At 61.7% G+C, this 20,883-nt stretch overlaps 1 protein-coding gene across 2 annotated transcripts in view; it reads left to right on the top strand.

Moving 5' to 3' along the window:
* The first annotated feature begins 1,901 nt into the window (after nucleotides 1-1,901).
* Nucleotides 1,902-20,883, top strand: part of LOC101233732 (hexokinase-2) — a 28,709-nt gene continuing 9,727 nt past the window's right edge. Inside the window, exons 1-7 of one of the 2 annotated variants that reach the window (XM_030290093.4) lie at nucleotides 1,902-1,918; nucleotides 14,496-14,658; nucleotides 17,545-17,693; nucleotides 17,971-18,090; nucleotides 19,664-19,759; nucleotides 19,873-19,972; nucleotides 20,233-20,416. In XM_030290093.4, coding sequence (XP_030145953.4) covers nucleotides 14,517-14,658; nucleotides 17,545-17,693; nucleotides 17,971-18,090; nucleotides 19,664-19,759; nucleotides 19,873-19,972; nucleotides 20,233-20,416 — 791 coding nt within the window. In that variant the 5' untranslated portion in view covers nucleotides 1,902-1,918; nucleotides 14,496-14,516. Of the gene's footprint in view, nucleotides 1,919-7,402; nucleotides 7,651-14,495; nucleotides 14,659-17,544; nucleotides 17,694-17,970; nucleotides 18,091-19,663; nucleotides 19,760-19,872; nucleotides 19,973-20,232; nucleotides 20,417-20,883 lie in introns of those variants that run through there. The other variant, XM_030290094.4, reaches the window with a different exon arrangement.

Here is a 20,883-nt window from a genome sequence, read left to right as displayed (position 1 = left end):
GGAGCTGGGGTGGAATTGTCCCGGCCACCCACGCAGATTCCCGGGGGTCGCCACGCCCGGGTTATCCCTCGGGAGGGAGGCACAATAAAGGGATTTACTGGCCGGGCATCGCTTGCAGCCCCTCCACCCCACCCATCACCCGGGGGGATATTAAACAATCCTGGCTTGGTTAAATCCAAATAACGACTAAAATCCCCCCGGGGCCGGCGGGAGGGAGTAAATCCGGACAGGCAGCGATGATGCTCCGGCGCTCATCTCCCACCAGCAGCTCTCGGCTTTCCCGGGTTCTCTCCTCCCGGAGGTTCCCGGGACGGGGACCCGGGCCGGGGCCGGCGCTGCCCGGCCGGAGCGGGGAACAAAGGCGGCTCTGTCCGGGCGGCTGAAGGAGCCTTTGTGCCCGCCGAGCTGCGGGCGGCACAGCGGCCATCCCGGCAGGAGCAGCCCGACTTTCCCCGTCCGACAGCAGAGGAATTTCGGAGATAAAAGGACTTTCCACCGTCTGAAGGCGCTGCCAAAGCCCTGTCAGGCAGGTGGATGCGGGGACAGCTCGGGCGGGGTCCCCTGTGAGCCCCGGGCTGACCCCGGTGGCCACGGGCCCTGGGAATGGGGTGGGATGGGCTGGGGACAGGGCTCAGGATGGGGACAGGGATGGGACCAAGGCTGGAGCTCAGCCTTGCCCTGCCAGCTCTCACAGTGCTCAACCAAGGGCTGGGCTCAGCGCCTGGGTGAAGATTTAGGTCTGATCTTAACCTTTAGCCCGTCCAGGTGGTGCCTAAAACCAGCCTGGAGCCTGCTGCTCCCAAATCTGGGCTTTGCCCCTTCTCTCAAGCCCATCCCTCTGTGTGAGGGGAAAACCTGGGGCTGCAGCTCCATCCTCTTCCTCCCTGACAGCAATTCCTGCCTTTCCCATCCCAGATAACCCTCGGCACTGGCTGCTGCTGCTGCTGCTGGGCCCTCCGAGCCGGATGATCTCCGTTAGAATTAATAAATCAATCGACCTTAACCCTCTTTGCCGGCGGCTCCTCTGCAGCAGCAGGGACGGGGCCCTGCGTGCCCACGGTCACGTAGGGATGGACCCACGGAGCGGGGGGGGGGAGGAGCCAGGCAGCTCTTTTCCCCCTTTTTTATCCCCCATCCCGGTTTTCGGGGCTCTCCGGGGCTCTCCGAGCTCCTCCTCAGCACGGGAGCCGCCGCTGCCGCCGTGGCAGATGCTGCAGATCCCAATTAGGCCTTTGCCGGGTCAGAGCCGTGGGGGAGGCCACGTGTGCCTGTGCCACGTGTGTCCTCACACGCGGCACACATTTGCACACGCATGAGGAGTCTCGGCAGGCCTCGTTCCACCTCGGGGCTCCCAGCCCCTCACACGCATCCAGCCCACCCCAGCGGGGGCTTCTCCATTTATTTCCCCTCTCCGGGAGGGGGAAGGAGACGGAGTCCCTCACTCAGACTCTGCCCTGGGACTGGCGAGGTCACCCCCAGGGGCACAGAGCCATGCGGGGCTGATCCATGATCTGGCTGCTCCTTCTCGCCGTGCCCGGGGGTCGCGAGCGGAGGGGTCCGGAGCAGAGGGCGGCTCCGTGGGGCTGCCAGTGTGGGGCAGGAGCAGCTCAGACCTTCCAGAGAGCATCTCAGCCCAGACAGCTCCGTCACTGCCGTGCCAGGGCTCCGGGATTACAGCGCTGCTGCTCAAATCCCATCTCCATCCGCGCCGTGCCCAGCCAATGACCTCGGCGCTGGCACGCAGGGCCTTCCTCCGCAGGGATCAGAGATGATAAAGCCCTCCCAGACCCAGACCCAGACCCAGCCCCAGCTCGGCACAGCCAGGGCTCGCTCTCTGTCTCAGCAAACCACCCTGGATGCTCCGAGGATGATGTCCACGCACACGGAGAACGGGATGGATGAGGAGAGCTTCGCCCGGGTAAGGGAATTTCACCCTGGGTTCGGGGTCGGGAGGGGGTTTGTGCTCCCTGCACCTGGACTGGGACCTACAGTGGATGGAGCACAAAGGGGTGAGAGGGGAGCAGCTGTGGGTGTCCAGGGACGGCGAGATGGGCACTGGGGAATAGCTGATGGCAGGGTGCAGGGCAGCTGCTGCTCCAATCTCCGGCCTCGACCAGGTGGGGTGATGCTGGAGCAAGGTGGGATGTAACATTTGGGGTGGTTTTCTGCCATCAGAGTGAATTGGTGGAGATACACGTGCCTGGGGTCTGCGAGCCGTGACATTCTGCCAGGGAGTGGGGAGACACTGCCTGTGATGAGCAGGGACCCCGGGAGAGCCCACTCTGCTCCTGTACCCCAGAGAGAGCTCTGGGTGCACTTAGGAACCCTTCTGGACGTGGGGGCCGGGGGGTTTCAGTCCTTCTCTGCCCCCAGCAGCGCCGAGCCTTTGGGCTGGGACTGGGCAGGGGCAGCAGGGGGGCTCCAGCCCCTCGCCCCCTCCTCCCTGTGCCTCACCCAGAGCCCAGGATGGGCTGGCAGCACATCCACCCGCACGTGGCTTTGCCACGCCGGTGTGGACGCTGCCAGGACAGCACAGGACTGAGGGAGGGGTTCTGTCACGGCTGTGCGCCCGTGCTGTCCCCAAATCCGAGTTCCGGGCCATTCCCTGCCATGGGGTGGGAAGGATTCCATGGGGTCGGTGCAAGCGGGACGTGCCCGTGCACAGGAGCCCCAGGGTGGTTATCCCACCCCACGAGACCCCCGGGATCCGGCTTGCCCACATCCACAGTGCTGGGAGAAAGGAGGAGGCAGAGGGGAGGGAAAAGCCCCCGGTGCTGCTCGTGTCCCTGCTCCGGTTTGGTGGCATCAGGGACGTGGCATGTCCCACGCCGTGGGACGTGGCGGTGCCCACGGAAAGCGCCCCAGGGATGCAGGAGAAACCTCCCCTTTCCGCTGGGATTGGGAAAGTGCTGCACATGGGAGTTGCTCATGCCAGGGCATGGTGACTCAGGGTCCTGTGTCCTGACCGGGACTTTTGACCTCGGAGCCGTGCCAGCTTTGGTGGCACCTGGCACGGCCCCTCTGGGATGCAGGATGGTCCTCAGCTCTCCCTGCATGTGGCCCTGCTGGCTTTTGGGGACACTTTGTTCTTGCCACAGCTCCTGCCAGCTCCAGCCTCCAGGCTTTGGGTACTGGAATGGGACTTTTGGGACCTTCCTGGGATGTTGGGGACTTTCCTGGGACTTTTGGGACCTTCCTGGGATGTTGGGGACAGTGTGGCTCCTGGGAATGGAAGGGGCCAGACATCTCCTCTTGCTGTGGTGTCACGGGGCCGATCCCGTGAAGCATCCCATGGATCAGGAGATGTTTGATGGAGCTGGCGGGCTCCTGCACAGCTGGCTGAGCTGGCACTGCCCCGAGGGAGCTCTGGTCAGGCCAAGGTCATCTTCACAGTGCGGTGATTCGGGAGGAGGCAGCAGGACATGCAGGGCAGGAGCTGGGAGTGCCAGAGCGGAGTGTCCCCCTGCAGAGTCCCCCTGGCAGAGGGGGCTGCGAGCGGGAGGAGATGATCCCAGGGTTGAGGGTCACCATCCCCAGTGGACAGTGGCCACTGCAAGGGGATGGTGGCCACAAGGGAGGAACGGTGACCTTCGCTGGAGGCTGATGGTTGCCACTGGTAGAGTGGCTGTCACTAATGGAGGGTGGCCAGCACCACTCCAGGGTGGCCATCACCAGTCAAGGATGGCCATGGCCAGCGGGAGGTGGCTTCCACCCCCTGTCCCCTCCTGGCACAGGTCTAGTGACCCCCGTGCCCGCCCGCTCTGGGTGCCACCACCCAGGCAAACCCCTCGGGACGCCTCCTGGCCTGCCTGGTGGCTTTGGGGGTCACGCAGGGCTGGGGGAGCGAGGGAAGGGCTGGAGCAGTGCGTCAGCGACACGTGAGGACGCTAAAAGCTAAAATTAGGCGGCTCCAGCTAATCTAATTGAATCTCCCCTTTTCCTTCCGTCCGTTCCCGGGGATTAGCCCGAGCAGCGGGGTGGGAAGCCGGGCTGGGGCTGTGGGGCAGCCCGGCCCAGCGACACCCAGCCCGACCCCCGGGGAACCCCCCTGGCTGTTTGGGGAGGGTCTGTGGGGGCACCCCGGGGTGCGGCGGGGTTTGGGATGGGCTGGATGAGATCCGCGGGACGGACGGGAGGATGGGCTCCCACCGGCCCCGGGACCGGCAGGGCACGATGCTCCATCCCGGGCCGGTGGCACGGGGAGCGGGGCCAGGGAACGGCTGCCCCGCCCGGGCCGGTCCGGCTCCCGCGTTCCTCCTGCGGCTGCGAGCGGAGAAACTTCTCGGACCGGTTTCCCCCCGCCGGCCCGGGGGAGGACCGGGACCAGCCCGCTCCGGGTTTCCGGGGCGGCGGGGGCGAACTCAGAGCAGGTCACCGGTGTCACGGCGGGTCCGTGGGGCTGCGAGCGCCCGTGTCCAATGAAAGCCCGCTGGGAACTATGCGGGGCAGCCGTGAATCACCGGGCAGGTGATCCCAGCGGAGCTCACGCCTCCCCTGGAGCAGCTCCAGGGCCATCCCGGCCCCCCTGTGCCCACCGTGCCTCAGTTTCCCCAGTGTAAAAGCGGGTTCTGACCCTCGGTGGGGTCCCGGGGGTCTCCCGGGGGTCTCCAGGAGCAGCGGCTCGGCTGCTCCAGCCCTGCCTGGCCGCTGGGCACGGCTCTTCCTCCTGCTGCCACATGCTGTTATTACCGCACCACTCGTCCTTAAGGAATCACATGAGAGAAATTAGAGCCGGTTCCATCTCCAATCCCTACAATCAGCTGCTTCCTTTGCCTAAGGAACGCGCTGTTAAATGCCGATAGATTATTACAAGCCCATGTGGGGTCAGGAGGCAGCTGGGATGCCTTGAAAGGATTTCCATTTGGGAGCTTTATTCCATGAAAGGAATTCCAAAAGCAACTGAAAAACCTCAAATTAAAAAAAAAAAATTACTTTATTTAGAAGAGCTGGCTGGGCAGAGCCCAGCTCCTCCTGTCTTTCCTTGACTAGGGTGTTATCTGGCAAATCAATGGAGTCTTGGGGAATGTTTTCCCTGAATAAACTGATTTTACGGGACAGAAGGATGAGACAGGTCCCTCATTTTGCACAGACAGTCGCTTCCTTCATCCAGCCGGGCCGGCGGCAGATGGGGAAGGCGGACAGATGTGTCCAGCTATTTTTAGGCTCAAACGCTGCTTTAATTTCTACATGACCACAGAGAATTTGCCTGTTTAGGGGTAAAAAAAAAAAAAAGCTGGATCAGAGGGTGACTTGAAATGTAGGGCCAGAGACAGAGATTAATGGAATATCCTGAGCTGGAAGAGATCCACAAGGATCATTGAGTCCAAATCCCTGAAATGCATCAGGTCACGATGTGGGAATGGCTGACAGATCGCTGGGAAAAGGTGTCTGGCAGCAGCGCTGCCTCGGCCCTGCCTTTGGTGGCTTCTCCCCCTCTTCCCTTTAAACGGAGGGCGAAGGCGCGGCGGGCCGGGGCCGCTCGGAACGGCTCGGGACGGCGGCGGGGCGGGCAGACGGGTTGGGTAACTCTGCCCCGGGCGGCCGCGACCGGCTCGGCTGGCAGCGGCACCGGAGCCGGGACGGAGCGCCGGGACGTGCCGCGGCCCTCGTAGGGCTCCGGGCCACCGACACCAGGGCAGCCGGGACGGGGCAGGGATGGAGCCGGGATGGAGCCGGGATGGAGCAGGGATGGAATAATGGAGCAGGGATGGAGCGGGGATGGAGCAGGGATGGAGCAGGGATGGGGCAGGGATGGAATAATGGAACAGGGATGGAGCAGGGATGGAGCAGGGATGGAGCAGAGATGGGGCAGGGATGGAGCAGGGATGGAGCAGGGATGGAGCCGGGACGGAGGCAGGGATGGAGGCGAGAGGAAGGCGGGGAGCTGGAGGCAGGGCCCAGCCGCGGCGATGCTCCCAAACGATGCTCCCCGAGGTTCTGGGGGCACCCCCCGCCGTCCGTGGCCGCGCACGGGGAGCGGGACACGCGGGCGGTGCAGGGAGCGCCACGGGCCCCGGTGATGGATGCGACATGACGGGTGCACAGGGCCCAGCACGCTCACACACATGTGACAGCCACGGCTGCGGCACCGCGGGGCCGAGCGGCGGCTGCGGCCACAGACACGGACACACGGACACGGACACACGGACACACGGACACACGGACACATGGCCACACGGACACACGGACACACGGACACAGCCACGCAGGCTGTGGCACACGTGTGATACACCCCAAGTGCAGCCCCCCGTAGACCCCCCGGGGCAGTCCCCTAGTGCACCCCCCGTGCACCTCCCCAGTATAAACCAGTGCATGACCCCAGAACACGCCCAGCACACCCCAATTCACCCCCCGGTGCAACCCCAACCTCCCTAAAGCACCCCCGAGGCAACCCCAGTACCCCCCAATGCATCCCCCCAGTGCCACCCCAGTGCCCACCCGGTGTGTTCCCCGATGTTCCCCCCAGTGTCCCCCTGCTGCCCCCCAGTGCACCCCCAGTGTACCCCCAGTGCCCTCTCAGTGCACCCCCGGTGTGTCCCCCAGTGTCCCCCCCAGTGTACCCCCGTGCACCCCCAGTACCCTCAATATCCCCTCCAATGTCTTCCCACAGTGTGCCCCCCAATGTCCCCCCCCGTGTCCCCCCGGTGCCCACCCAATGCACCCCCAGTGCCCCCCCAGTATCACCCCCAATGTCCCCTCAGTGTCCCTCCAGTATCACCTTTGTCCCCCCAGTATCACACCAATATCCCCCCCATTGTCCCCCCAGTGTCCCCCCTGTGTCCCCCCAGTATCACACCAATGACCCCCCCAGTATGACCCCATTATCCCCTCATTGTCTCCCCAGTATCACCCCAATATCCCCCCCATTGTCCCCCCGGTGTCCCCCCGGTGTCGCACCAATGACCTCCCCAGTGTCCCCCTGGTGTCCCCCAGTGTCCCCCCATTGTCCCCCCGGTGTCCCCCCATTGTCCCCTCAGTGTCCCCCCGGTGTCCCCCCAGTATCACACCAATGATCCCCCCAATATGACCCCATTATCCCCTCATTGTCCCCCCAGTATCACCCCAATATCCCCCCCATTGTCCCCCCGGTGTCCCCCCAGTATCACACCAGTGACCCCCCCATTATGACCCCATTATCCCCTTATTGTCCCCCCAGTATCACACCAATATCCCCCCAGTATCACACCAATATCCCCCCAGTATCACACCAATGACCCCCCAGTATGACCCCATTATCCCCTCATTGTTCCCCCAGTATCACCCCAATATCCCCCCCATTGTCCCCCCATTGTCCCCCCATTGTCCCCCCCCGCCCCGCTGGCCCCGCCCCCCGCGCGCGCCGGGCACACACCCTCGCGCTCGGGCCAATGGGAGGCGGCGGCGCGGCCACGTCACGGGCGCGGGGGAAGCTCCTCAATGAGCGCGATTGGCGCGGGGAGCGCGCGGCGCTGCCGGGGCCGCTCCGCGCCGACCCCTCCGAGCCGAGCCGAGCCGAGCCGAGCCGAGCCGAGCCGAGCCGAACCGAACCCAGCCCAGCCTAACCCAGCCCAGCCTAACCCACCCGAGCCCACCCGAGCCGCTCCCGCCATGATCGCATCGCACCTCCTCGCTTACTTCTTCACCGAACTCAACCATGACCAGGCGCAGAAGGTGAGGCGGGGGGGTCCCGCCGGGGGAAAGTGGGGACGGGAGGGGAAATTTTGGAAAGGTGAAAAGGGGGGAAAAAAGGGGGAAGAAGAAGAGAAAATGCGGGGAGAGAAAAAAAGGAAAAAGGATGGGTAAAAGTAAAAACAAAAAAAAGAGGGAAAAGGAGAAGGAGAGAGTGAAGAGGGAGAAAGAAGAGGAAAAGAAAAGGGAAGGAAAGTAAAAAGGGAAATAAGTGGGAAAGGAAGAAGAATGACGAAAAAAGTTGAAAAAAGAAAGTAAAAGGGAGGAGAAAAGAAGAGAAAAAAAGCGGAAGGAGAGGAAAGGAGTAAAAAGAGCAAAAAGAAAGGGGGGAAACAAAGTAAATGGGAAAAAAAGCAAAAAGGGAAAAGAGGAGGAAAACTTTTTAGAAGGGCTCGGGAGGCGAAGAGAGCGGGGAGCGAGGGGGAAGCGGGGCCGGGCGGAGGCCCCGGCGCTGCCCGGCCGCGGCCGCGTGCGGTACGTGCCGCGGGACCCGCGTGGCCGGGCGGCGGAGGGGGAGGAGGAGGAGGAGGAGGAGGAGGAGGAAGGGGGATCTTCGTGCCTCTGCCCGCCGGAGCCGGGACCCCCGCGGCCGCCCCACGTGTCGCCGCTTCCCGCCGGCGCGGAGCATCCCCGGCAGCCGCCGCCCGGCCCGGCCCGGCCCGGCCCGGCCCGGCACAACGAGCCGGAGCCCCGGGGCAGCGGGGTCAGCCCGGGCCACCGGCGCGGAGGTGGCACGGGGGGACACGCGCGGCTCGGGCCGGCGCTCACCGCGTGGGGAAGGGACCCGAGGGACGAGTGACAGCGGTGGAAACCCTTCCTGCCTGCCGGTCCCTCCGTTCCGGGGTTCTGAGCCCTCGGTGCCGGGGTCCGGAGCTCCCCGAGCCCGTTCCCAGCCCCGTTGGGATGCCCGGAGTGGGCGCTTTGCCCTGCGGGGAAAGCTCGATGTCCCTGCTCGCCGTGGCTCCGGCTTTGTCTGGCCAGGACAGCGCTCGGGCTGGGCTTAATGAATTATTCCCGGAGAAAAATGCGGGATGGGAGAGAGCGCGGAGGCTCCGGCGCCTCCTGCAGAGCCCCGCGGCATCCCGGAGCGGGGCAGAGAGGAGCTCGCCCGCGATTCCCGACTCCGGGAACGGCCCGGGTTTGCTGCTCGGAGTGTCAGGCGGTCGGGATTTGCACATAGGGCCATAAAAAAATCGAGGGGAATGCTTGGAGAGACCTGGGATAACCCTGGGGATGCTACCGGGGAAGTGAAACCTGCCACGTTGGCTCTTCACCGGTGTTCAGTAGGAAGGAAACTGAGGCAGAGCATTAAAAAAAGAAAAGAACAGCAAGTCAACCAAAAAAAACCAACCCCAACCTAAAGAAAGTGCAGGGAAAACTTCCCAAGGCAAAGCGATCCGCAAGGGAATACGGGCTCGGCTTCTCGCCGGTGGCCCCGGGGTTGTGCAAGAGCCAAATCCGGGCTCGGGAAGGGTTTGTGCAGTGTTGTGTTGTGTAACCCGGGCAGAAATAGGCCAGCGGCACAGCCCGGCCCGGCCCCGGGCTGCTCAGCCTTCCTTATCGGGAATGGCCGGGAAAGGCAGGGGAAAGCTGCGATGGGGGAATTCGCCTTCCTCACCCACCGGGGAAGGGTGTGCGAACCTCAGGAACCGGCTCCCAAAGCCAAATCAAAACAGGTTGTTGGGATGTGAGGGAGGGAAAAAAACTATCCAGGAGCTGCTGGTCGGAGCTGGGGATCCTGTGGGACATGGCACTGCCCTCCTGGCCGCCTCCACAACTGGAATTTCTGGGGTATTTTTAAACAAATTCCCGTGAATCCTCCCAGGGAGGCAAAGCTGGGGGAGAGCACGGAGCTCAGCTGTCTGACCTGGCTGCTTCCACCGTGGCTGTAAAAATTATTCCCGGTTTATAGAGCTCCCCAGGCAAAGGGAGAAGCCAGGGAGTCCCCAGCACAGGGAGGTGGAGGGGGTGAAATTCTTGGAAAGCTGCGATTTGTTTGTTTGGGTCTTTTTATCAAACCCGGTATTTGCGAGAAAAGATTGTAGGTGGTAGCCTGGGATGTGTTTTCCCTTTGGATCAGGGACAAAAGGAACTCAGCCGGGGTAAAAAAGTGCCTTTTCAAATAGCTGTGGTTTGTGTCCACCTCCAGGCCTTGGAAATAGCCTCAAAAATGGGATTTTTCTTCTCATTCTTGCCATGGAGCAGCTTTACCTGCTCCACCACTCATCTGGGGGCATATTGCCTTCCTCCCCAGCTCCTGCCTGGAAAGTGGGTTGTCCAGACTTATCTAACCCCCAAGGGATTGTGCAAACTTTAATTAACCTCGGCAGCGTCCTTTGAGATCCCAGCTTGAAAGTTTGCCGCTGCTGCCCTGCGTGTCCCTGGGATGTGCCAGCTCACCCCGGCCTTCCTCCTCGTCCTTCCTCCTCGTCCCTCAGCCTCGTCACTGGCAGTGGGGGCTGAGCGCCTCCTCTCCCCCACCCCTCCTTCAAAAGGGGAAAAAAACAGGGGTGGAATTGATTTCCCTGCCTGTGTGGCCGTCCCCAAGCAGGGATTGGTTTTACCCAGCTGATTCCTCCCTGGCTGCCTCTGTGGGTATGGGAGGGGCACTTATGGCAAATTCCTGGAAAACCAACTGGAGAGCTTCCCCTGGGGCAGCCGAGGTCAGGGCAGGAGCCAGGTCAGTGGCAGGACAGCTTTTCCCACCTTTGGGAAGCCATCCTGGGCCTCCTTCCTCCTCCCCGGAGCCACCCAGCCTCAGTTTCCCCCCAGAGGGGAGGGGGATGCTCCCACCATGCCAGGGGGGTTTTGGGGGTGAGGCTTTCCCCATCCCCAGGGATCTCTGCCCAGGACCGTGTGGGTTTAACGGGGCAGGGAGGGGAGAGCTGGAGCTTCAGTGGGGCTGTGGGGTCAGCCGAGGATGGGCCGTGGATGCTCCGGGGTCACTTCCTCGCTCCACCTCCGGCGTGGATCCGGCTGCTGGCCCGGGGCTGAGGATGGGGAGGAACCGGCCCAGCAGGAACCATCTGACTCAGCCGGGTGAGGATGGCTCCGTGTGTCATCCCGGGCACACGTGGGCTTGGCGCCGGCGTGCAGGAGCTGCAGGACGTGGGGCATCACCCCTGTGTCACCCAGGGCAAGGGGACCAGCCGGTTCCCTGCCCTGAGTCACCCCGGGTGGGAAACGGGGGCAGGCGTGGATGGGCAGCGCAGGGACTGAGGCCGTGGAATGGGGAATAAACCCTCCAGGCCTTCACCCCGCTGCCTCTGCCTCGCTTTTCCCAAATCTTCAAGCCCCACCACGGATTCGCTGGGGTGGTGCTTGCACAGCATCCCCCTCCCAGGGAGCCAGCATCCCCTCAGACTTCAGGGATTCCTACAAAACAGCGTGCTTCAAGTTCAAAACTGGGGTAGGGAGGGAAGGAATTGAAAGAAAATAAAATTCCCGGCACAAATTTCTCTGGAGAGAGGGGTGACAGCGCAAGCCGTGGGTTTTGGGGTGTTTCAGCCTTCCCCAGGTTTGAACGCTGCTCTGTCATCTTGCAGTCAGCAAATGTTTGGCTTTGTTGCCAAAAAAGCAATGAATCTGTCCCAGAAAGGAGCCACCCTCTCCCAGTGCTCTGCTTTTGCTCAGAAATCTGCTGGAATCAGTCACATCCAGCTGGGAATGCAGCAGGAGATGCTGAGGCATGGGGAGCGCGTGCTCCCGGCCGGTTCCTGGCAGCCACGTGGCTCTGGGACAGGATGCAGAGCAAAAGGAAAACAAAAGGCAAACAGCTTCCCCTTCTCAGGACCCGGCACCATTAGTGGGAAAGATGTGTCTGACCCTATTGCAGAAGAATAAAAGTCGCCAGGCCTCTCCCTTCCTGCCCCGTGTCACCCTCAGCAGCCCTGCCCCGTGTCCCAGCAGCCCTGCCAGGGCAGCCAGTGAGCCAAGGAATTTACAGCATCCTGCAATGGCTTGGGTTGGGTTGGAAAGGACCTTAAAGCCCATCCAGTGCCACGGCAGGGACACCTCCCGCTGTCCCAGGGCGCTCCCAGCCCTGTCCAGCCTGGCCTGGGACACTGCCAGGGGTCTGGGCATCCTATGCCAGGGCCTCGTCCCCCTCACAGCCAGGAATTCCTTCCCAATATCCCACCCATCCCCGTCCTCTGGCGCTGTGAGCCATTCCCTGTGTCCTGTCCCTCCATCCCTAGGCCAAATTCCCACTCCAGCTCTCCTGGAACCCCTTTAGGCTTTCTCTTCTCCAGCCCCAATTCGTTCCTATGGAGAACGGCATTGACTTGGAATTAATTATTTGAAGATCATATTTAATGAATATTTCCCCAGCACTGATCCCTTGGGGCCCAGGCTCCTTTGGAGGAGCCTTGAGGAGTAGAACCGTGTCCAGCTGCAGCCCCAGAGCCACGAGGCTGGGGACAAAAGCCGTTTTTGGGCTGCTTTAGGCTGGCTGGGCTCGGCTCGGGTCGCACAGCAGCAGCACTGGGGCAGGCTGAGGTTTCCCAGCGGTGGCCGTGCAGCCGGGCCAGCCGACCCTGGGCACCTCTCCAGCATCCGGCGTGGAAAGGAGCTGAGCCTTGGAGACAGCCTTGAGCCAGGAGATGGGGATTTGCTGGGGTTTGGTTCCAAAACGTGGCATTGAGCTCATTACACCCATAGCTGCTCCGTGAGCCGCAGCTTTAACGCGGCGTCCCGGGCTGGGCCATGCCCAGCGCTTCCCGGCTCCCATCCTTCCTTCTCCCTTCACTCTGGTCGGGTTTCCTCGAGGAAACGCTGCTGCTTAGGCTGGAAGCTTTCCAGAAACTCAACTGCCCCTTCAGGATCCTAACCTAGTGACTTTGTTTGTTTGGAACCGGCAATCTGACCTAAACTACTCCACACTCTTCAAAAGCGTTGAGCGACTGAGAAGGTGCTTTGTGCTGAAAGATGCTCAGGCTCTGGCACTGCAGGCTGAGTTCCCGGTTTTATCCCACCTTTGTAGCAATTTGAGGGGTGCTCAGAGTACCCTCGGGGCTGGGGGGTTTTGGGAAGGCTGGTGGCCGTGGCTCAGGGTGGATTCGGTGGGGAAGGAGCCCTGTGTACGCCCTGACCTGCTTTGGCTGCCAAGTGGGGTGATATCCATGCTGGGAGAAGATGATCCTGGTTTTAAGGGCTTTGGAGATTAGGGGAGGTCACCCTGTTCCTCAGGCTGGGGTTACTCCGGTGTGCTGGAGGACACGGGGGACGTGCCGAGCGGGGCCTGTCCTGGGGGAAAGGGTGAAGCCTCAGGGGGGTTCTCCCTGTACTGGGATTTTTGGGTGGGGGGTTTCACTGCTGAGGAGCTCCCGAAGCACCCAGCTTCTCTGGGATGAGGAGTGCTGCTCTGGGCTGATGGCATGGACTGATAACCCTGGGGATAACCCTCGGGATAACCCTTGGCACAGCCCAAGGGGATGTTTCCTACCCTGGGGCTGGCATGGAGGAGAGCTCCAGCCCCAGAGCCACCTCTGAACCAGTTAACTGGAGGTTACTGGTGCCAGTGACCAGAGCCTCAGCCCACGAGAGGGAATTTTCAGCAGGTGAAAGCAAACAGGAGGGGAGGGAGGAGAGTGTTTGACTTCCTGCTTCTGAGCTGGATAAGGAGAGGCTGGCAAACACCTGGTGCCAGGAAATCTCCAGGTTTTCCTTCTCCTTGGCCTTTCCCCTGCGTTTGCCTGGTTTTGGGAAGGAGCTGAAAGCAGCAGGAGAAGCAGGGAGGGGGTTTCACCCAGAGCATGCAGCATCACTCCTGGAAAGTGCTGGGCCGGGTTTCCTCCATCCCCCGGCCTCACCAAGGGGACCCCAGCTCCCAGATTGCCAGCAGAACTCGGGGTGGGGAAGAAAGGATGTGCTGGAGCACCCTGAGCCTGGAACAGAAGCGCAGCAGTGCAGCACAGGGTGGGATGGCACATCCCCGAGTGGCTCACGCTGACCCCGCTGCAATTACTTGCCCACAAAATGCCCATTTCCTGCAGCTCAGCCCCGTAACGCAGCCGGGTCGGTGACCCCGCTGTTACGTGCCTGCAGACAGGTGAGCACACGGGGTGGAGTTTTCCTCTGGACTTCTCAGGGCTTGCAGCTGCCCTTTAATTAATTCTGAGTGAGGCTAATTGGAGCGGGGCACGGTTCGGGACGGGCAGTGCCGCCTCTCCCGCTCCCTGCTCCGGCCAGGCCGCTCAGGCACACACTGGTGGCTGGGGAGCAGCTTTCCATGCCTTTCCCAGGCAGGACAAGATGCTTCCATGCCATTTTTAGAAGCATTCTCAGCTCGAGGGTACGGCAGTTTCCAGGAATAGGGGATGGGGTAGATTTCTTCCCTCCCCGGCCACGCGCCCGTGTCACTCCAGCTCCCACTTGTGTCACCTCGGCGTGCTTTGCTCCGGGGTGCTGAGTAGCTCTGGGCTCTGGGGGTGATCTCAGCAGTGCAGAAATGACAGGGCAGTGGATTCCTGCCCGGCCTGCTGGCTGCGGGAAGAGGCCCTGGGGTCAAGGTCAAGGTGCGGTGGCGCCTGGAGCGGGAAGGGCTCCAGGAAAACCTCCCCTGCCGACCTCCTGAGCCAGCCCTGAGCTGATCCTGCTGCTGCAGCTGCTGTTGGGGTGTCTGGAGCACCAGGAGCAGCCCCCGGGTCGGCGTTCCCGGCTGGCAGGGCCGGGCAGGGGGTGCAGGGTGGGTGATGGTGATGGTGCTGATGCCTGGCGTGAGCAATTCCTGCAGAGCCGCCCCGTCCTGCCCTTTGGATGGCTCCAGACCTGCTCCAGACCTGTCCCAGCCCCTGCCTGAGCCCTGGGCTCTCTGTCTGCTCTCACAGGTGGACAAGTACCTGTACCACATGCGGCTCTCGGACGAGACCCTGCTGGAGGTGTCCCAGCGTTTCGAGAAGGAGATGGAGAAGGGGCTGGGCGCGGACACCAACCCCACCGCCTCCGTGAAGATGCTGCCCACCTTCGTCAGGTCCACCCCGGACGGGACAGGTACGGGGAGGCCGGAGGGGAGCGGAGGGAGGGCTGGGGACCCCCGTCCTCCTGGCACTGCCGGGGCAGGGGTGGCATCCCTGGGGTCACTGTGGGGCTGAGTGTGGGGCCAGCCTGGCTCCCCGCTCCGTGCTGGGGCTGGAGGGGCTCCCAGTTCCCGCAGGCAGAGGGGAAGGGAGGGAGGGAGGGAGGGAGGGAAGCCGCCCTCGGCCTCGCGTGCCCTTGCTGGCAGGACAGAGACAGTCACGGGTCCGGCTCATCAGATTTCATTGGCGGCGGTGCCAGCGCTGTCCCAGTGCCACCGGCACCGCGGGGCCCGCACAATGTGGCCTTTCTGCCTCTCCCCGAGCTGCCCAGGGCACGCTGCAGCCAGGCACATCCTCCTCCCAGCCCAGGGACCGCTCCCTCCTGCCTCCGGATGGGAACGTGTTCCGAGCTCGGCTCCATCCCTGCAGCGTCGCCCCTGTGCAGCCAGGACCCTCCAGTGTTGGGTCCTGGCTGCTGAGGGGAGGAGCTGAAGCTGCTGCAGATCCACAGCTGGGCTGGCAGCAGCCGTGGAGGCCCCAGGGGTGGCTGGTTGTGCTGGATGCAGGGCTGGGCTTGCCCTGTGCCAGTTCCTGCCCAGGGATTTGTGCCAAACCTCGGTGGCAGGAGAGCTGCACGAGGAGGGACAGAGCCCAGACCCCTCATGGCTGCTGGCTGTGTGCTCCCTGGGGGCAGGCACAGAAGGGACAGAGCCCTGGAATCACAGAGCCATGGAATGGTTTGGGCTGGAAAAGCCCCCAGGGCGGTCCAATCCAACCAATCCACCCCTGACCCATGTCCCCAAGTGCCACATGCACACAGCTTCTGAATGCCCCCAGGGATGGGGACTCCAGCACTGCCCTGGGCAGCTCTGCCAGGCCTGGACAGCCCTTTCCCTGAAGGAATTTCCCCAACAACTTAAATCTTGTGTATACTTTAATAACTTCCAGTTTGAAAGCGTTCCCCTGTCTGCTCCCTACAGCCCTGCTCAAAGTGTCTCCCCCTGCCCTCTGAGCCCCTTTAATCCTCAAAGCACCCCCTGATCTTGGCCCCCCAGCTGCACCTACACCCAAAACTGGCCCTGGCTGCCTGCCCTGGGATCGAGATCCCAATCTACTTAAATGTTGGAGGATATTTTTAATTACAGGGACGGCCAGGAGCTGCCCCTGGGCACGGGAACTGGTGCAGCCAAAGGTGCTGGGTGCAGGTGGAGCGTGTGTCAGCACTTCCAGCACCCTGACCTGCCTCTGGGAGAAGGAGCAATCCCTCCCCAAGCCCTTACAAGACAGAGCCTTGGCTCCCTTCCTTGCATCCAGCTTCTCCAGTGTCCCAGCTGGCATTTCTCACCCGGGGGAGGGGGCAAGGAGGGACAGCAGGATGGAAAATGTCACATGAGAGGGATGCTGGGGCAGTCACGGTGCTGCGGCTGCCCAGGGGGGCTGGAAAATGAGGGGGTTTAGAGCAAATCCCAGGGAAAAGAGAGCTGAGATTCCCTGTCCAGCTCAAACTGGGTCCAGCCTCTGAGTGGCATCAGTGTCCCTTGGGTTTTGGGGAGGGGGCTGGAAGGGGCAAGTCGGGGCTGGGGGCTCGGTGCCAGATCCCAGGCACAGATGGTGTGGCAGCAGCTGGGGAGGATCCCACTGTCCAGGGCTGTCCTTCCTCCTTCCCTCTTTTTAAAGCTCCTGGGCAAAGTCTGGCCTGGGCTGGGCACCTGTGCCAGGTGCCAGCAGCTGCTCCCAGTCCCAGGAGAGGTTATTCCTCTGCTCCAGCCCTGCTCTGAGCTGCTGCTGGTGCCACAGGGCTCCCAGACATCCCCCTGCAGGAGTGTCCGTCCTCCCTGCCCTGCTCCCGCAGCTCCTGTGTCCATCCCTGTCCTCCCTGCCCTGCTCCTGCAGCTCCTGTGTCCATCCCTGTCCTCCCTGCCCTGCTCCCGCAGCTCCTGTGTCCATCCCTGCCCTCCCTGCCCTCCTCCCGTGTCTCTGGGTGGGATTAGACCCCGTTTAATGCTCAGCTCCAGGGGGATGAGAGGTGCTTATGGAAATACAAGGTCACACTGCAGGTTAAGCCAAACCCAGCCCCGGCTCCTCTCCGGGGTTTTGCCATTCCAGTGTGGGGTGGTAAGAGGGGAGAATTCTGCTTTGAAAGCAGAAGCTCCTCTAAAATCCACTTTCCCTGCTTTGCTTGGCTCTGGCAGCCGCTGGAGCAGCGCCGTGCCGTGCTGGCAGCGAGCTGATGGGGAAATAATGCCAAACCAGCTTCTCCTTGGAGCCCCAGTGCCTCTCCCGAGGGCTTTCCCTGCCCAGTGCAACCATCACCCTCCTCCCTGCTCCCATCCTGGCTAGGGTGAAGTGCTGCAGAACTCGGGGTTTGTGAGAGTGTGACACAGATAAACATCCGAGTCCCAACAAGAAATCCCGTCCTGCAGGTTTAATCCTACCCTGGCAAAAAACCAGCAAAGATTCCACTCCAGCTCTCCCTGGAAAAGGCAGCAGCGAGGCCCCAGAGCTCTTTGGGAGCTTCTCCCTCCCTGGTTTCCTGCTGCCACTGCCAGGAGTGTGTGGGATCCCTGTTGGTTTGGGATTTTCTTGGGGGACCTGGTGGGATTCGTGCCCCAAAGCACCTGGATCTGCCTCAGTGATGGTCAAAATATTGATCCTCTAATGGTCAAAATATTGATCCTCCGTGGGGGCAGAGGAGGGGCAGGGAATACAGCGACTGCTCCGATAAAATACCAAAAAAAATATATAATCATGGACAGAATGATGAAATATAATAAAAATCTGACCTTCCCCTGGCAGCTGGGAGGGGGTGGTTACCTCAGGGCCCTCTGAGCTCACGGGCTGTCCTTGTCCTGCCCCACAGAGGACGGGGATTTCCTGGCCCTGGACCTGGGGGGCACCAACTTCCGAGTGCTGCGGGTGAAGGTGTCGGACAACGGGCTGCGCAAGGTGGAGATGGAGAACCAGATCTACGCCATCCCCGAGGAGCTGATGCGCGGCAGCGGGGGGCAGGTGGGCACCTGGGCACCCCCGAGTGCTGGTCTGGGGTGGGAGTAATGGACAGGGGTGGGAGTAATGGTCAGGGGTGGGAATAATGGCCAGGGGATGGGAATAATGGCCAGGGGATGGGAATTCCAGCCTGGGGATGGGAATTCTGGCCAGGGGATGAGAATTCTGGCCAGGGGATGGGAGTTCCTGGCCAGGGGATGGCGTAGATCTGGTTCCTGGCCAGGGATGCTCCCCCTCTGAGTGCGGGGCCTTTTGTCACTCTTTACCCCTTTTTTCCCAGCTTTTCGACCACATTGCCGAGTGTTTGGCCAACTTCCTGGACAAGCTGCAGATCAAGGACAAGAAGCTCCCCCTCGGCTTCACCTTCTCCTTCCCGTGCCACCAGACCAAGCTGGACGAGGTGGGTGAGGGGCTGTGCTCTCCCTGTGGGCTCCACACCAATTTAAACTCAGGCTTTTAATGAGGCTCGTTGATTTTGGGTCACCCTTTCCTGAAGGGCCACCTCTCCCATCCCTGTGAAGGCATTTCCCAAGCCTTTGGAGCTCAGGAGCAGCACTGTCCTTCTGTTTTTGTGAATGTTTTTTGTGGCTGCAGGGTCAGGGACACAGAGGATGGAACATTCCTTCAGGGAATTGGCATCACCTCCCAATAACCCTGTTACTAGTCATCTTCTCCAAACACACTATAAACCCCTGTTTAAAAGGAAATTAAGGATATGTGCCAGATTGCCTTTTGAAGAGCTGTTTGATGACAATAAGTGGTGTTGGATCTCCTGTTTTAAACACATCTGGCCAGGTTTTCATGGGAGCCTGGAGTGGTTGGGGTTGAAAGGGACCTTAAGGACCATTCAGAGCTCAGAGCAGGGTCCCATTCCGCTGTCCCAGGCTGCTCCAAGCCCTGTGCAGCCTGGCTTGGACACTTCCAGGGATCTGGGGGCAGCCACAGCTGCTCTGGACAGTCCTGGATTTCCCCTGATTTATCTTGAAGGCTTTTCAGCTACCGCCCATCCATGACCTTGGACAGGGTCCTCGGGGGTGTGTGCCAGCAGGGCGTGGTGCTGGCAGAGCCGGGGCTGTGTCCTGGGAGCTGCAGGGCTCTGGGGGTGATGTTTCCATGTTTTCCCGTGATGTTCCCCTGGGATGCCTCTCTGGAAAGCAGCTTTTTCACCAGAGCTGCAGCCAGACGTGCTGAGCACCACATCCTTGAACATCACATCCCTGAGCATTAAATCCCTGAGCATCACATCCCTGAGCACCACATCCCCCCGAGCAGTGGCACAGGGAGGGCGGTCCCCTGTCCCCCCTGTCCCCCCTGTCCCCCCTGTCCTCTCTGCCAGCCCCGGGCACCGATGGCTGTCCCTGTCACTGTCACTGTCCCTGTCCCTTTCACTGTCACTGTCAGCTCTGCCAGAGCTGTGACCTCGCCAGGAGACCAAACATCCCCGAGCCCAGCGAGGCACGTGGGCCCTGCTGCTGAGGGGTGCTGCTGGTGCTCCTTGTCCCTTTGTCCCCCCAGGATGGGCAGGGGCTGGGGGTGCTGCTGCACAGTGAGCAATCCACTCCTCAGGGATGGGTCAGGGATCATTCCATAGGCACAGTGAACTCCCCCACCCCACTGAGATGGATCAAGGAGCATTCCAAAGGCACAGTGAGCCTCTCACCCCACAGGGCTGGGTCAGGGAGCATTCCATAGGCACAACAAGCCATCCACCCCTCAGGGATGGGTCAAGGAGCATTCCTTGGGCTCGTGAACAAGTTTTGCTGCAGGGCTCAATCAAACCTGCTCATGGGAAGCACGAACGAGCAGCTCACGTGTTATTTCGTGGCCATAAACTTTATCTGACACGGAAGCTGCTGCTGATAGCGCAGCTGCTGAGCTGATAACAGGATAACAGGGGGCTCCCCCCGCAGCGGGGCCACATGTCCCCTGTGCTGCTGTCACCTCCACGCTCCCCTCTTGCTGTTCCCCTGCAGAGCATCCTCGTGACGTGGACAAAGGGGTTCAAGTGCAGCAGTGTGGAGGGCAGGGACGTGGTGTCCCTGCTGCGCAAGTCCATCAAGAAAAGAGGGGTAAGAGGCTGGGGTGGGGGCACACGGCTCCGGCACTGGGCACCCTGGCTCCTTGGGGGCGTTTTGGTCAGTTTTGCCTCCGTTGGGTCACTCTCTCATTTCCACCCTCTCAGGACTTTGACATCGACATCGTGGCCGTGGTGAACGACACCGTGGGAACCATGATGACCTGTGGCTACGATGACCAGAACTGTGAAGTTGGCCTCATTGTTGGTGAGCTGCAGCGGAGGGGGGAAGGTGTTCTGGGCACGTTTCCTGGGGTCCAGGAGACCCAGAGGGAGATCCTGCGTCTTGCAGGCCTTTGGGGAACAAGAGAGAGGGGGATATGAGTGTTGGAAAACCAGCATTGTCCAGTGTTTGCTGAGTTCTTCGCTTTCTTCGGCGCCTTGGGCTGTGGCCAGAGGGAAGTTGGGAATAGTGGGAGCGAGGGCAAGGCGCTGTCCTCGCTCACCCTGTGCCCCTGCTCGGCCCAGGAACCGGCACCAACGCCTGCTACATGGAGGAGATGAGGCACATCGACCTGGTGGAGGGGGACGAAGGCCGGATGTGCATCAACATGGAGTGGGGGGCCTTTGGTGACGACGGCGTGCTCAACGACATCCGCACCGAGTTCGACCGCGAGATCGACATGGGCTCGCTCAACCCTGGCAAACAATTGTGAGCAGATTCTTGGCTCGGGCTTGTGGTTTGCTCAGCATTGTCCATCCTCCCACAGCGCCGGCGTTACTGGGACTGGGGAGGTCAGCCCAGCTAACTGGGTCACCGTGTCCTCTGCACCGGTGCAGAGAGGGGCTGTGTCCCAAAGCAGGGCTGTGTCCCAAACCTGGAGTTGTGTCCCAAAGCAGGGGCTGTGTCCCAAAGCAGGGGCTGTGTCCCAAACCAGGGCTGTGTCCCAAACCTGGGGCTGTGTCCCAAACCAGGGCTCTCCCAAACCTGGCTGTCCCACACCAGGGCTGCCCCACCTGCTGCCCTCGTGGCCGCTTGTTTGAATGATTCCTGTTCCCTTCCTGGCCAGCAAAGTCCCCCACCAGCCCAGGCAGACGCCCTCCCCCAGCTTAGATGTCAGGGAGGATTTGTGCTCTGAAAGGACGGTCAGGTGTGGCACAGGCCACCCAGGGTGGTGT

This window comes from Taeniopygia guttata, chromosome 22 (assembly GCF_048771995.1).
Source record: "Taeniopygia guttata chromosome 22, bTaeGut7.mat, whole genome shotgun sequence".
In the NCBI taxonomy this organism is placed as follows: domain Eukaryota; kingdom Metazoa; phylum Chordata; class Aves; order Passeriformes; family Estrildidae; genus Taeniopygia; species Taeniopygia guttata.
The sequence above is the reverse complement of the archived record's forward strand: the minus strand, read 5'-3'. Positions and strand labels throughout refer to the sequence as shown.